General features: G+C 41.8%; 1 protein-coding gene across 7 annotated transcripts in view; it reads right to left on the bottom strand.

Annotated features, from left to right (window-relative positions):
- SLC38A9 (solute carrier family 38 member 9) overlaps positions 1 to 15,822 on the bottom strand; it is an 85,955-nt gene that overhangs the window by 14,838 nt on the left and 55,295 nt on the right. For 6 of the 7 annotated variants that reach the window (XR_009761478.1, XM_061618160.1, XM_061618170.1 and 3 more), the window contains 2 exons: positions 6,734 to 6,847; positions 4,384 to 4,532 (listed from right to left, as the gene is read on the bottom strand). Coding sequence is in view for 6 of the 7 variants with exons in the window: in XM_061618160.1 (XP_061474144.1) it covers positions 4,384 to 4,532; positions 6,734 to 6,847 (263 nt within the window). In the remaining variant the exon portion in view is untranslated. The remainder of the gene's footprint in view (positions 1 to 4,383; positions 4,533 to 6,733; positions 6,848 to 15,822) is intronic. The other variant, XM_061618193.1, reaches the window with a different exon arrangement.

Below are 15,822 nucleotides of genomic sequence, written 5' to 3' on the forward strand. Positions count from 1 at the left end.
AAGTGTCACAGCACTGGGAATGCATTTTGAGCCCTCTTCTTGTATTTCATCTGTATGCACCTTTATTTCAAATAGGACTTGTGTGGTAGGAAGATTAGGTGTCCTGGCAGAGCAGTGTCCAAGCCATGTTCCAAAATAGATTAGGGTATGTTGCAACAGCTGGAACTCCTCTACCGACACGAACCCACCCGTACACTATGCTCAACATCAAAGGCCCTCCTCCAGGTGCCTACTCGGAGGGAAGCTGGGAGTCTGGCAACAAGGGAGAGGGCCTTCTCAGTGGTGGCCCCCAAATTATGGAATGATCTCCTTGACGAGGTGCGCCTGCTGCCAACACTGTTATCTTTTCAGCTCCAGGTCAAGACTTTCCTCTTCTCCCAGGCATTTTAGCATTTTTAAATTGCTAGTTTTTAAATTGCTTTTTAAAAATGTGTTTTTAAATTTGTATATTTGTTTTTAATGTTTTTAATTGTTGTAAACCATCCAGAGAGCTTCGGCTATGGGGCGGTATAAAAATGCAATAAATAAATAAATAAATAAATAATAAACAGCTGTCTGCTTCCATTCAGAACACTTTCTTCTATCAGCAAATAAATCCCAGAAGAGTTCCCCAGGTGACTTGCAAGAAGCTTCTACACAAAGTCCATCAAAATATGCAGCAACACTTGATAGACTGCTCATCTCATCTCCAAAGGCTTAAGTGTTTTCCCCCTCCTTACATCTATAGCCCAAATCACCCACCCAAACACTAGGTAACAAAAAAAAAACCCTGAAAAATAGATCAATATAAAATGCTGAGTGGCAATTCAACTGAACGAACATAACAGTCTGTTAGCTACCTTGGGCACTTCCAGTAGGGGGAAAAAGGTTATAAAGATAATAAATAGAACTTCAAATCTTTCAGCCAGCTTTTCTTCGTTTCACTCAAGCCAGCTCAAATAGAAAGCCCTTATAATGCTTCTTCCAAAGATATCCCAGTATGGGTTTTTGATCAACCAATGTGTTTGGCTTGGAATGGCAAGCCCAGGTTTGTGTACACATGCAGCTTTCAAGTTGGTGGCCTTGAGCAAATCACTGTGTCACAGATTAACCAGCTTCATTCATTTGGGACAGAGCACAGCTCAGTGGCCGTCCACATGCTTTGTGTGTAAAAGTTAATTGGTTCAATCCTTGGCATCTCTAGATCAAAAAGGTCTATGACTTTGTGCTGCCAGTCAGAGTAGAGAGTACTGAGTAAGATGGACCAGATGGTCCAACACAGTGAGAAGGCAGCTTCATATGGTTGGTATGAAGCTAAATCCACCACTCTGAGCTTCTTGGAGGATAGGTGGGATACAAAGCCTCTAAGAGGGGAGAGATCGTTGTGCAGCACTCATCAAAAACACCTCCTAGAATGCCTCAGTTGCCAGTACATGAATAGAATAGTTAAGCGCAGGGTCTGCCTCAAGCAGCAGATACTGGGTAACGTGTAAGGGCAGCAAAATGCCAGAGTTATTTATTATAATGCTTCTCACTACTGCAGGGTACTGGGGTACTTTAGGAAGACACCTTTAGGAGGCCTAGTTATAAGCATGCACTTAGTAGACCTTAGCATTTAGGCTAGGACATAGAGGAGATGCTGGGTCTAAGCCATGAAAGGCTATATACCGACCAGTCTAAACTGGGTCTGAATACCATAATGGGGCCTGTACAGATGCCAAGGCACGGGTGTAATATACACTAATTATCCCATCCCAAACAGGAAGCAGACTCTTATACTTGGCATCCGATAAAGCTGAAACTTTTGGACAGCTGACAGACCCCACTTAGGAAAACAACCCAGGAATAATGTGTTTCTAAACAAAAGTAAGTTGTCAGTAAAGTGTCGCTGAGCAGCAGATAAATTGCTTAATTTTTCCTTAAATATAAATGAAATGGGTACTGAACTTATTGCCAAATAGTGAGACTCAGTTTTGGAGTTAAAATACAGTCTGTCTGGTTTTTATATATCTTTTCTAGAATTCTGTTGCCAAGAGCGATAAAATAGCAGTTTCTACATCAGTACATTCTAGGTCTTAAAAGAAAATGTTCACTCTGAATTTCAAAGAACATGAGATTCAGGGCAGACTGTCTGGTAAGAAAGATGTTGAGAGTTTAAAGAGGAAGAAATGAACATTTATGATGGGTTCCATTGCACGATAAAAACATTGAAGCAAGAAAATGAAGTCTGAAGATAGCTGCATGACAGTTTTTAAATGTTTGTGCATAGATTTAAAGTGGACATGATAAAGAGTGTGCAATCAGGTCTGGCAAAATCATATTCCAAGTCATATTCCAAGTCAAAAGGCTGGACATATCACCTCTGAAATCCTTTTCTAGTCATACATAAAGGCTACATACATGCTCTTCACAGATACTGCCAACAAATATTGGTTGCAAATAGCTATCACCACATTGTGCCAATTGTAAAAATCATGACCACCTGCATAAACACCACAGAAAGGTTGGTTATTTTTAGTGACAAGTAATTTTAGCCAGGAAATGGGTCTGAATGCAAATGATGCAAAAACGGTCTTGAAGCTAAGCAGGCCTGGGTATGATCAGTGCCTGGGTGGGAAGCTACCCATGTATGCTACCTGAGGTCCATTCTGGAAGAAATAAGGGGGGGAAATGCAGAACCCTTCCCTGAGGAAAGTTTAAAACATTCAGGGCTTTTTAGTTTGGAGAAAATGTAAGAGGTGACATGATAGGAGTGTATAAAACTACGCATGGTGTGGAGAAAGTGGACAGAGAAAAGTTTTCCTCCCTCTCTGATGACACTAGAACTCATGGACATCCAATAAAGCTGAATGCTGGAAGATTCAGGGCAGACAAAAGAAAGTACTTCTTCACACAGTGCACAGTTAACCTATGGAATTCGCTCCCACAGGAAGCAGTGATGGCCACCAACTTGGATAGATTTAAAAAAGGATTAGATAAATTCATGGAGGATACAATTATCAATGGCTACTAGCCATGATGGCTGTGTTCTACCTCCACTGTTGGAGGCAGTATGCCTCTGAATACCAGCTGCTGGGAATCGCAAATGGGGAGAGTGCTATTGTGCTCAAGTTCTCCTTGTGAGCTTCCCACAGGCATCTGGTTGGCCACTGTGAGAACAGTATGCTGGACTAGATGGGCCTCTGACCTGATGCAGGAAGGCCCTTCTTATGCTAGAATAATAATTTATTTGCAGCTATGCCACCATTAAATTTTTATCTAAATTTCTTGTTCAACATCAGAGCATCAGAGGATGGGGGAGGGTGTCTTGTAGGTAATCTAGTTTAACCCCCTGCTCAGTGCTGCAAATCCAAAAGCAGAGCATCCCCAGCAGATGGCTGCTTAGAGATTTCCAGCAAGGGAGACCTCACCACCCCTCTAGATAGCTAGTTCCACTGTCAAACTGCTCTTACCATTGAGATGTTTCTCCTAATGTTCAAAACAAAAATGACCCTACCATAACACAAAATTATAGAACATCTTATCCAACAAAATCATTCCAATCAGATTCCCTGGGCTTTTTCCGTTACTTTCCTAACTTTGTTGCAGGCAGCTGGCTCTGGGCAAAAGGGTCTACAAGACTGCTATTAATCCCTTGGGGTACCTCCATAATCAAGGTGTGCAATATGTTCCTGAGATTCTTATTGTAAGAATGACCCATAAGGGCTTAGTAGGCAAAAAGGAAAGAGGCTCACCTGTAAAGGAGCTCTACCTTTGGAACAGGTTTGGAACATTTGTTTCCAAGGATAGATGGGTGCTATAAAGAAGTGGCAGTAAGTGCTTTATGCTAACAATATCACCTTAGACCTTCGAGCCCTTTTCGTAAGTTAGTTGCTGCTCCTCTATATGCTCAGTACAAAGTCTGGTGGGAGCCCTGTTCAGGTGCTCAATGAATGCACGTACGATTCAGGGAAGAGGGGGCAGGAAGGGAGAAAAGCAGCAGCAGCAAAACACATGAAAAGGGCTCATCAGCTGATTGGCTGGCAAGCACCTACAAAATGGTTTTAGAGGCAACAGTACTGCAGCTCCAGCATCTGATACAGGGAACTCCATCACATTATACTACCAGAAAGACTTGTCCCCACTCACATTCCGATCACCTGCCACTCTTAAAGGGCCAGCAAGGTGGTCTTGAAAGCAGCAACTGATAAGATTCAGCAGGTACTGGATCACTTCCTTGAAATTCCTCCATAACATTTTGCACCTCCTGGGCTGCAAAAGGATTTCAAGTGGAGAGCCACCATTTTGCTCAGTACCAAAGGTTTGCCTTTACAGATGTATGAGTGAGAAGTGACAATATGTCCGGGAAAGGAGGTGATGGTTGTCAGGCAGAAGACAGAGGCGTGCAAAGGGAATAATCTTTACCTTGGGTAAGCATTTCCAAAGATGTGTCCAAATAACTGAACTCGTGCCAAGTAGCCAAGCAGTGGATACACAGTTACCATTTGGAACAGCAGGAATATTCTTCCAAGAAAGGACATGATATCATTACTGGGGAAGTTGTCTAAAAAATTCTAACAGAAAAAAAGGCTGATGAAACAACAACAATGGTGGATGTGATGCACTGTGTGTTCTCTTCTCCTCCCAAAATTATTCACAAGGAAGATTTCTAAATTAACAATAATAATTGTCATAGATACAGATAGCATAGGATAAGCCTTGGGAAGCCCTACAGTGGCCTCATCCATACGATATTCTTTTCAATAATGGAGAGACTTATGCCCAGTTAATATCTACTCTCTCAAACTGAAATGACAAACACCCCAGGAGTAACCACAATTACCCACAGTAATTTGGTTCCTTGAATTTAAAAAGTGAATACAGAGCCTGCATATAAGCACTACCTGGGGCAGATTCTCTTCTTTTCTTATATTCAAAGACCCACAGATGTCCTAGTGGTGTGCTGTATGCTACAATAATAAGAACTCAAGAAGAGTCTGCTGGATCAGACCTGTGGCTCATCTAGTCCGGCATCCTGTTCTCACAGTGGCCGTCCAACCAGATGCCTTTGAGAAACCCACAAACAGAATAAGTGCAAGAGCACTCTACCTAAATATGTAGTAGTGTTGCCATTTGCTTAAGTCCTAATACACATAGCAGGAACTCAAACTCTGCACATACACACACTCACAGCGATTCTCAAGTTTACGCTATATTTGCATTTTCATATGAATAAATTCATATGAAAATAAATTCAATTTTCATACTTTCTAGATCTAGATGGAGGATGGATTCACCTGAACAGCTAAAGTAGCAAAGACCATCACAGGACTATTGGTTTGGCAGTGTGAATGGTCTGGCTTAGCTCAGGCAAGATCCTTGCTTGTCGCCTGCTTTGAAATTCCTTTTAGATACGGTATAAACCAGGAAATCATGAGCTTACAACCTTTGCTCAAGGAATGGCTGTCATGCCAAAGCAAACCAACCATTCTTCATCACCTCAGGTATTTGTTTGAATCCTATGGATCTGGCTAGATCAGCCTTCCCTAACCTAGTGCCTTTCAGGTGTTGTTTGACTACAACTCCTACCATTCCTGATCATTGGCCATGCTGACTGGGGCTGATAGGAATTGGAGTCCAACAACACCTGAAGGGCACTAGGTTGGGGAAGCCAACAATAGATTATTCTAACTCAATGCAAGTGAACTAGGGGACTTTGGTCCCTTTATTCTCTGCTAGCTGCAGACTGCAAGTCTTATGCTTGAATCAGAGAAAGGAGACTGCCTGGCTGTTGCAAATCACACTGGCCAGCAATACTCCTCTGTTGGTGCGACCTCTTATTTTGATCCTCCACATAATATTCTCTGTGTTGTCATTTTTTCAGATTCACGGGCAATACGGTTTTGGATTTGTTTGTGGATATGCAGGAGCATGCTCCTATACCAAACGCAACCTAGTACTAGGAACAGACACAGAAACAGTTCAAGCAATCATATCACTTTGACAGGCTGAGATACATAACATTTTGCTCGTGCATGCAGCCCCTTCATGTAAGCCATGATCAAACAAGAATGTCTCTAATGTACCATACTGTCCTGTTTCATTTGAACCGGGATCATATTGTTACCAGATCTGGAACAAGCCAAGATCTTAAACAAACTTCAAACTGTGGTTTAAGAACCTCCTTGCTTGTCTGGAATGTGGGCTATAATCTGAATTTTTTGCAGGCTAATTTTTTAGCAGGCTAATCACAGTGAAATATTAGATGTCGGTTCTGACGTTTATTTTTGTTGTTTGAAAACCAAATAAAAAAACTTTTTAAAACAAAGAATTTGGCTTGCTCTGATGCTAGTAACTAGCCGCATGCAAGGAAAATGCTTGTTCATATCTCAGCTTGTTAAGCCAAGATATTACCACCCAAACCACTTCATAGTTTGGGAAACTAACCCAGTGTTGTTTCCACCCCAACATGTTTTCCCACCAAATGAGTGCAAATGTTACAAGTATTACATGGGTATTTCAGATTGGTGCCAACTTCTAATTACTTCTGCCAATACAGCCTTAGCTAGACAAATCCAGCATTGTTTATGTGCGCTGTTGTCCACAATTCTGGCTTTGTGCCAAGAAAGGCATCAAACGGTGGCAGTGTCTCTACTAAGGAGTTTAGAGTCAACTTAAAGGCACATGGAGGAAAAACAAAAAGGACATGGGAAGCGGCAGCACCAATTCTAAGCAACTTACAACATATTCAGTATGCAATCAAGTTCCTTCCTACCTGTTCTATGCAGTCTTTACGCAATGGCGGAGACGGAAAAGCAGCAAAGATTAACACCCCAACATAGAGATAAGTTAAACCCACCAGAAAATAGGCAATGGAAAGATCTCTGACCTGTAGTTTTTAAAAAAGCAACAAAAAGAATCAGCTTGTTTAATTATGAATATTGGTGTGAGATATAAGACCAAACTGTACAATTTGACAGAACCTCAACCATATGATGCTCCTTGTTGGCATTAACTAATGTTAATGAAAGCATGTGATCTGATGTCTCCTCACTTCCTCAGGGTAAGTGAGACCAGACTATTATTTTTTAATTTTAACTTTAATAATTATGTTGGCTGATGATATTTTGAGATGACATTTTCCTGAAATACATGCAGTAATAATGCAACTCCGCAAAAAGACTGCTGTACAGTCTCAACAACAAAACATTAAAAGGAAAGAAGCAATCTTAAATCAATTAAATCATCATATTCTCTCAGACATCAAGGGATTTTGGACCGGATCCTTAGTTAAAAAAAGAAAAAGAAAGAAAAGAAAGGAAAAGAAGTTCTTCAACAACAACAACAATGACATAATAATAATAAATGTTTCAGTAGGCAAACCTGATTCACCAATAGCTCCCAAATGATTACCTCTTGATGAAATTTTGCAAATTTCATTAAGCTATTCCTCAGGGAGCTACAATGGGGCAGGGGAAAGCTCATTAATATTGGTGAAGCTTCATCTACTTTGTCACAACCACAGATTAAATGACTGCAAAACAGCATAGTGGCTTCAAGGGTTGGAGAAAGGCTCTTCTGAGGGTGGGAGCTGGGAAACTGGCTTGAATCCCATAAATATAAAAAGGGGAGGAGAGCTGGGATCAGAACTGGGAACCTCCAGCTCTGTGCTGTGCTTGGAGTAAGTCACTCTGGGCTACACATAAATCCCTTGGGTTATGATATCCTCCCAGGCAATAACAAGCTAATCTGGGGTTTTGCTGTGCAGGGTATATGACCATCTCTGCCTTAAAGGATTACAAGTGACACTTTATGCACATGGGCTGATTTCTATGTCCTATGTTTTGCTCTACTCATAGAAAAGTTGGAAGGGACCTATGTGGCCATCGAGTCCAACCCCCTGCTCAATGGAGGAATCCAGCTTAAAGCATATCCAACAGGTGGCTGTCCAGCTGCCTCCTGAATGCCTCCAGTGTTAGATAGCTCATCATCTGCCTAGCTAATTGGTTCCATTGTGTCAGGCCCAGGATGTGACTCAGGAACCAGACCAATGGCTGTAGTTAATTCGTGTTTTATTAGGGTAATGTCCAAACAAAGACTGCGTTTTCTCATGAATCAATACAGGGATACAGGTCCTGAGGCATTGGGAGAAAGTTGACAGAACAAGGGACTTCTTCCCGCCTGTTCTTTAAGAAGGGGCCAAACGGGCGCGCAATCTTTCGCTCCTCCTTAACTGCCCCTCAGGTACTGCCCGCCTTCCCCCCCTTCTCTCCTGTCTTTTCAGCTGTCTGCGTGTGCGCGGTGAGGGGGGAAGCATCACCCCCGCCTCTTCTGAAGTTTCCGATTCCAGGATGGGGGATAGGGGAGGGGCTGATGGTAAACTGCCTCCCCGCTTTTCTGCTGTGAGCAGCCCTCCCTCTTCCCCCTCTTGCTCTGAGCCTGAAAGAGGGGGAAGCGTGAGAATGTCCAGGGAGGGCTCAGGCTCCCCGTTGCTAAGCGACCTTATCACTGGCAGTTCCTCTGTTTCGTCTTCGCTCCAAAGGGGGGGAAGTTCCTCCCCCTTCCCTCTGCCATCCATCCGAATACTCTTCTCCCAACTCTCCGGGATCCAGCTCCCCGGGATTGGGACCCCAGCTCTGCCTTCCGACACATTGTCATACTGCTCTAAATTAGTAAGTTTTTCCCGATGTTCAGCAGAAAACTAGCTTCCTGTTATGAGCAGATTATTCAATGACTTGCATTCTGGGATGATCGAGAAGGGATCCTGGCCCTCCTCTGTGTGACAACCTTTCAAATACTTGAAGAGTGCTATCATATCTGGTTTTATTTTTCATAAACCCACTTAGAATCTTAGGAAATCCAGGTTGGTTTTGTGTTAAAGTACAATATGGTTATAGAATTAAAAAGCAGAGACTGCAATCCTAAGCATACTTACTGGGAATTGTCACGTTTAAACTCAGTGGGATGCACTTTGGGGTAAACATGGTTAAAAAAAGGGCTGAAAAATGTGCAAATTGCACTTTTAACATTTTTGTACATACAGAACCTCTTTAGCTCTTTCAAAAAACAGCCAAAGGTAACTGTCCTGCCTGAGCCCACTGTAGTCAGACACGAACTCAGAGGTGTGCTTTTCTTTAGTAGTTTTAATGGAAAGTTTCAGTTCAGAGCACTTCATGAATTAGCTTACAGGTTACACAGGATTCAGCATCTTTTTTAGGAATAACAAGGCACGACTGCACTGCACTAAGGTGTTGTTGCAGCAACCAGACACGCTTCCTTACCGACTTTAAGTAAGGATGGATGGACTCCCTACTTGTGTGGACTGTCACTGTGGACAGTGTGCACGCAGACAAGCACTCCTCCTCAGAGGGACAGTGAAGGCTTGTTCAAATTGCTGGTGCCACAGCCTCCATGTCCGAGGTGAGGGCGGCTGGACCCCGTCCTCAACAGCCCCCTCAGGGGGCCTGCTTGGTGGCAGTGATGGGGTGAGCAAGGAAGGGGGGCAAAGGGAAGGGGGAGAGACACCTTCCTGATTGGGCAGTGCCTCCCTGGCAGTAACTGGAGCTATAGAGGCAGAGTTGTCACTGTCAGAAGCACAGGAGCCTTCAAGCTCACCTGTGTCTGGGGGGGGGGGCACATCACTGGTTCCTTCCCATTGGTCCAAGTCTGTCTCTTCTTCCTCCTCCTCATCACTCAATTGCCAACCCACGGGACTAATGACAGTAACAGAATAGGTAAATCAAGGTGGAAGGGACTGTATTCAAAGTAGAAAAACTGTTCTTTTATATTAAACCATTGTAGAGTAGCACATTGGAAGCTGCTTCTAATACTAATACACACACATTGCCCCCCAGTTGCACAAGCAGTGGAAGAGATTTGCTGTGCTAAAATTTTAAAAAAGCACCCACAATGCTGCTGCACACTTGTTTGGATTAAGTCGATTCTTGCAATTGAATCAGTATGCTTATTTCAGATTAGACAGATGGATATATACACAACCCACAATCCTATGCATTTTTACTTGGAAGTTAAATCCAACTGTATTCAAATCTTCATTTATTGTGGATTTTGCTGCAGTGATGAGCAAGAGAAAACATGGATCAACTACAGACAACAGGAGTATACAGTTAGGAAAAATTGACTGGAGGCTATTAGAAACGGGCTAGAAACTTTTTTTTTTAAGAAAAGAACAAGCAAGGTAGCAGAGTCTATTAGTGTCTGGTGTAAGCTGTCAAATTCTGCAGAATTTCACCCTCAACACATTTTCGGTTACTAGATCAGAAAAAGCATGTTTATGGACCTTTGTGATGCAGGCGCATGCCAAGCCCATATACCCTGGTATTGTCTATTTAGTTTTGGAACAGGTCCTTCTGAATCCTGATAATTGAGATTCTTTAAGTGGAGACACCAGGGGATCAACCCTTGGTCTTTCTACACAAAGAGCATGTACCTTACCACTGAGCTATGGGTCTGCAAACTCTTCCCAGGGGCACTTCTTAAGCATTTGACAATACAGTTACGGTACACTTCCTGCCTAGCAAATATATCTTCAGAGGTATGATCGCCTACATCCTGCCCTACTCATTATTAATTATTAATTACTCCTATTACTATTGAATTTCTTTCTGCCCTTTATTACAAGGTCCCAGGGTTGGTCACTACAATACAATATTAAAATCAATTAAAACAATTTACAATCAGGAGAACAGGGAAGGCCCTAAAAATATTTTTGTTTATTTAATAGAATTTCTGTAGCGCTTAATTGTAAATAAAACCTCTAAGGGGTTTACAAAAAATATAAAATATACATTAAAATAGTTAATAAAGATTAAGGTGAAAACAAGTTTGTTTTTTTTAAATCAAAATATAAATAAAATAAACAGCAGACAACATACATTATAAGGTAAAATTATATATTGATTTTAAAAAATATTTAAATATGTATATCTCTCATCCCACATCCTTCTTCCCCTCTCCTTCTGGTATTGCGTTTCTAGCTGAGCACTGTGTTTACAGCAAAGGGGGAGGCAGATGAAATGCAGGTAGGAAAGGGAGGCAGTGCGGGGAACCCAAGAGCTGAGCCTGGTTGCCTGGAGGCCATTGTACTTTGCCACAGGCAACCGTTTACAATTACAAGGCTGAGAAAAATGAGATGGAGGATGTAGGAGTCAAAGCAAACCAAACCTTGACTATTGTTATTAAAATGTATTGCGTCACCGTCTAGAACGCCAGACACAGATCAGCAGCCCACCATGTAAAGAACTGTACAAACACATCATAAAATGATGGCTCTGGTCCAAGACATTGTGTAAGCATAACTTGGATGGAATCAAGGAAAGGAAGGGGGAGAGAATTAAAATGTGAAGAATAGACAGGCAGCCTTAAACTCAAGGATTCCCACCTAATCTCTGCAATGGCTATGAAACACACTCTCCTAATGCCTTGCACACATGCAGGGCTCTTGGGCAGTGGCGGTGGCTGGAATGGAAGACATGATCAAGGAAGGAGGGGGACAAATAAAGTAGCTTGCAAAGGTCTGTGGATCGCTGCTTGTAATCCAGAATGACAAGGATTGTAAATGAGGGAAATGGGATGATCCTCAGAGTTGGACACAGCAGGAAAACTTCTATCTGGTGAATGGAAAAGCTCTCCATGCTGAACAACAGACCAGGTATAAACCAATGACTACCCCAGGATTTCTTCAAAATTGCTGAAGGGAATGGAAGAATGTATGGAACACGAAGAAGAAATAGGCCTGGGCTTGCTTATTTATTACATTTATATTCTGGGCTCCTTCTGGGAGGAAGGATGGGATATAAATTTAATAAATAAATAAAAATAAAATGTCCTGCCATCCCTCCAAGGAGTTCAAAGCAGCATATGTGATTCACTTCCATCCATTTTAATCTTCATAAGAACCCTGTGAAGTAGGTTAGGCTCAGATACGGTGACTGGCCCCTGGCAGTCACAGATGATTGGGGATTTGAACCCGTTTCTCCCTAGTCCCACTGCATCCCACTGGCTGAATTCTAGCCATATCGCAGGTTAAGAACTGTTTCCTTTCAATGTTAGTACCAGTTTCAGAAAACATTGTAAGAGCTAGTGTGGTTCTGATGGATAGGGGGTTGGACTTTGATTCGGAAAGCTTGGGTTCAAATTCTGTCTCTGACAACTACACAGTAAGAGACAACCTCTCTATATATTAAAAATCAGTTTTGGTTCCCTAAATTTGTAAGATCAAAATATCATCAGCCTGCCTCAAAGGGTTGGTGTATGGAAAAAACACAAGAGTATAACAGTAATAGAAGTAGAATATTCTTGTGTTGAATGGGGGGGGGAGCTTCATAGCCTACTGATCTTAAACAAATGCCATCTAAGACCTACAACAGAGGCCCTCTGTGTCTGTCTGCCACCTAAGTCAGTGAGAATGGCAGGTCCCAGAGAAAGGGTCTCTTCTGTGATGGTCCTATGCCTCTGCTGACATCTGGAACACACCTCAACATTTTTGGGAAGCTGTGAAAAACTTTCCACTTCAGAAGGGTTTTAGAGGGACCATGTCATTCAGCTGTGGGGATCTTTTACTGCTGATTTTATTAATTATGCTTCTAGATTTTGTTCTTTGGGAGTTTTGGGAGGGGCTATTTAATGCTCCCCACTCTATGATCCTCCTCTGTGGTGCCTGCAAGGACAAGATAGGAAACTTTTGCTTCTGGTTTAGATTAACCACAACTTCTCATGTTATCCAAACCCTAAATTGTGTTTAGTGTTAACTGTAGTTTAAGCAAACAGGCCATTATAATAACTCGTCTTTTGAAGCTGACTTGTTTTAAGCAGACTAGAATTTGTTGGGTTCAGGCAATACAACAAGCTATGGCTAGTCAACACTGGAAGAATGTCTGAACTCCTCCTCATGGCTACACCGGAGGGCAGTGCACACAAAGCGTAGGCTCACTCTGACCTGGTCTCATCATACAGCTAAACTAAGGTTTAGAACAGGGATGGTTAACCTGTGGCCCTGCAGATGTTGCTAAACTCCCATCAGCACGTGTCAACATGAGTGAAAGAAAGGGATGATGGAAGCTGCAGTTCAGCAACATCTGAAGGGTCAAAGGTTAGCCACTTCCAGTTTAGCACGATGTTCACACCAGGCCACTGTTTCCTATGTTGTAAACTGCTTTTGTGTTAATCTCATGAGGTGCCTTTTAATTCCAGTACGAAACAAAGCAGTAAACTTGTATTATGTATTTATTAATTCTAAGCCATTCGTGGTTTCATATGTTTCTATCATATCCCTTCTTAGTCATTTGTTTTTCAAGCTCAAGAACCCAGCGGTTTTTAGGTTCTCCACGTATGAAAGGTATTCAATACTTCTGATTACTTTTGCTGCTCAGTTCAATCATTTTTCCAGTTCCAGTCCTCAAGAGACATTATGATGTCATAGAAATTGGCATACAGCAAAATAATTGTTATAAAATCCACTTGTACAAAATTCAAATTTTGGAAAAGTGCAATTTTACAGCACATGTGTGACAATCACAGTATCACATCAACTGAAGCATGTTAATAGGGGACGTTCTTTCCGTAATCATACACATTGACTATTCTTCCCACCACCACAGAGAGAGAAGACTGACAAAGAAAAGCTATTTTATGGCTCAGTTTGCTAAATAAGCCCTCCACATGAGGTCATGGAGCTATGGCATCAATATGCAGTATTGTGGAGATTTTAGCTGTGTCTCAAAGGCATTGTTTAACTAAGTTATTGGGGGAAAACAGTACAACCATGGGCCTAGTTCTTGCAAACAGCAGATGAAGTGGCAAACCTGTGACTGTATAGTACCAGGCACCTTCATTTTTCAATAAGCTTTTTAAGGTGATACCTTTATCCCAGTCTGCATAAGTATAGGAACTATTTTTAAGAAATTCTGTTTTTAAGACCTTTTAAAGATGCTTATATTTGTATGCTGCTCTGGGCTCCTTTTGGAAGGAAAGGAGGGATATAAATTTAACAAATAAATACATAAAGCTGCTTAAAACTTCAGGTGGGGGCTCACATAATTGAATACTCCTTTGTACAAATAAAAATATAATTTTTACACACAGAAAATGAGATCAGGGAGCCTCCCCCCCGCACAAGTTTTCTCTGCAGGATTTTTAAAAGGTTAAGAACTACAGTAGGGCCCCACTCATACAGTGGGTTACGTTCCGGACCCCCGCTGTAAAGAGAAAACCGCTGTAAAGCGGAACCCATTGACTAACATTGACCAAAATGGCGCCCGATGGCAAAAAAACCCCGTAAAAGTGGAACAAGCGCTGTAAAGCGGGGCCTTTCTACAATTCACAACTGCTGTATTAGTGGAAAGCGAAGTGCTGTAAAGCGGGGCCCTACTGTATGAGAGAACTAGAAAAGGTCCTCAAATGCAAAGATGTATCAATGAACATGAAAGTCAGGATCATTCAGACCATGGTATTCCTGATCTCTATGTATGGATGTGAAAGTTGGACAGTGAAAAAAGCGGATTAAGAGAAAAATCAACTCATTTGAAATGTGGTGTTGGAGGAGAGTGTTGCACATACCATAACTGGGTGTTAGAACAAATTAAACCAGAACTATCACTAGAAGCTAAACTGATGAAACTGAGGTTATCATACTTCGGATACATTATGAGAAGACATGAAGAGACAATAATGCTGGGAAAAACAGAAGGGAGTAGAAAAAGAGGAAGACCAAACAAGAGATGGATTGATTCCATAAAGGAAGCCACAGATCTGAACTTACAAGATCTGAACAGGGTGGTTTATAACAGATGGTAGTGGAGGTCACCGATTCATAGGGTTGCCATAAATCATAATCGACTTGAAGGCATACAACAACAACAAAGAACTTTATGACAAATATGCTTGAAGTTTGGAAAAGGTAAGTATAATAAAACCAAACTTCATAATCTTTTTTCACTCTTTGACTGTCCACGTCATTTTCTTTCCCATATTTGAGGATAATAATTTCAGAATGAGAAGGCTGTCCATGCAGTACTACAGATTAGCTATCTAGCATGCCCATGAAAAGGGCATGCAGATTATCTTCATCACATGCAAATAAGCAAATTAAGAGCAGCTCTCTAGATCAGGGGTTGTCAAACTGTGGTCCATGGACCACCAGTGGTCTGCAAGCTTCATTCAGGTGGTCTGCGGCATGTCTGTGAACACTTACAATTTGAATTCTATAGAACTGCACAGAATTCAAATTGCAATGCAACAGAACACAATATAAGAAATAAAAGAAGCAATCAAAATACAATTAAAAATCACACAGCATCTAGCACAGCACATTACTATTCTTACAACAGGCAGAAAAAAATAAACTAAGTCCAGCTCAAAGCAGACTGATGGAAATTGATGAACCGAGAGCCAGTGTGGTATAGTGGTTAAGGTGTTGGACTATGACCTGGGAGACCAGGGTTCGACTCCCCACACAGCCACGAAGCTCACTGGGTGACCTTGGGCCAGTCACTGCCTCTCAGCCTCAGAGGGAGGCAATGGTAAACCCCCTCTGAATACTGTTTACCATGAAAACCCTATTCATAGGATTGCTATAAGTCGGAATGGACGTGAAGGGAGTACATTTACATTTAAGTTAGTTATGCTCATTAACTTTAATGGTCCACCAAGACCATTGGCAATTTTCCAGTGATCCATGGGGAAAAAAGTTTGGGAACCACTACTCCTGATATATAATTAGAGTGTTCTTCAGTGCAAGCTAAGTTGCTCATCCCTGCTGCAGGTTAATGGTTTACACCAATGTTAGTTTATGTTTTATTCTGGGGGCAGCCATTTTGTCCGGTTGAGAGGACATGCAAGGAAAAC

Source organism: Rhineura floridana, chromosome 1 (genome assembly GCF_030035675.1).
Source record: "Rhineura floridana isolate rRhiFlo1 chromosome 1, rRhiFlo1.hap2, whole genome shotgun sequence".
Classification (NCBI taxonomy): Eukaryota; Metazoa; Chordata; class Lepidosauria; order Squamata; family Rhineuridae; genus Rhineura; species Rhineura floridana.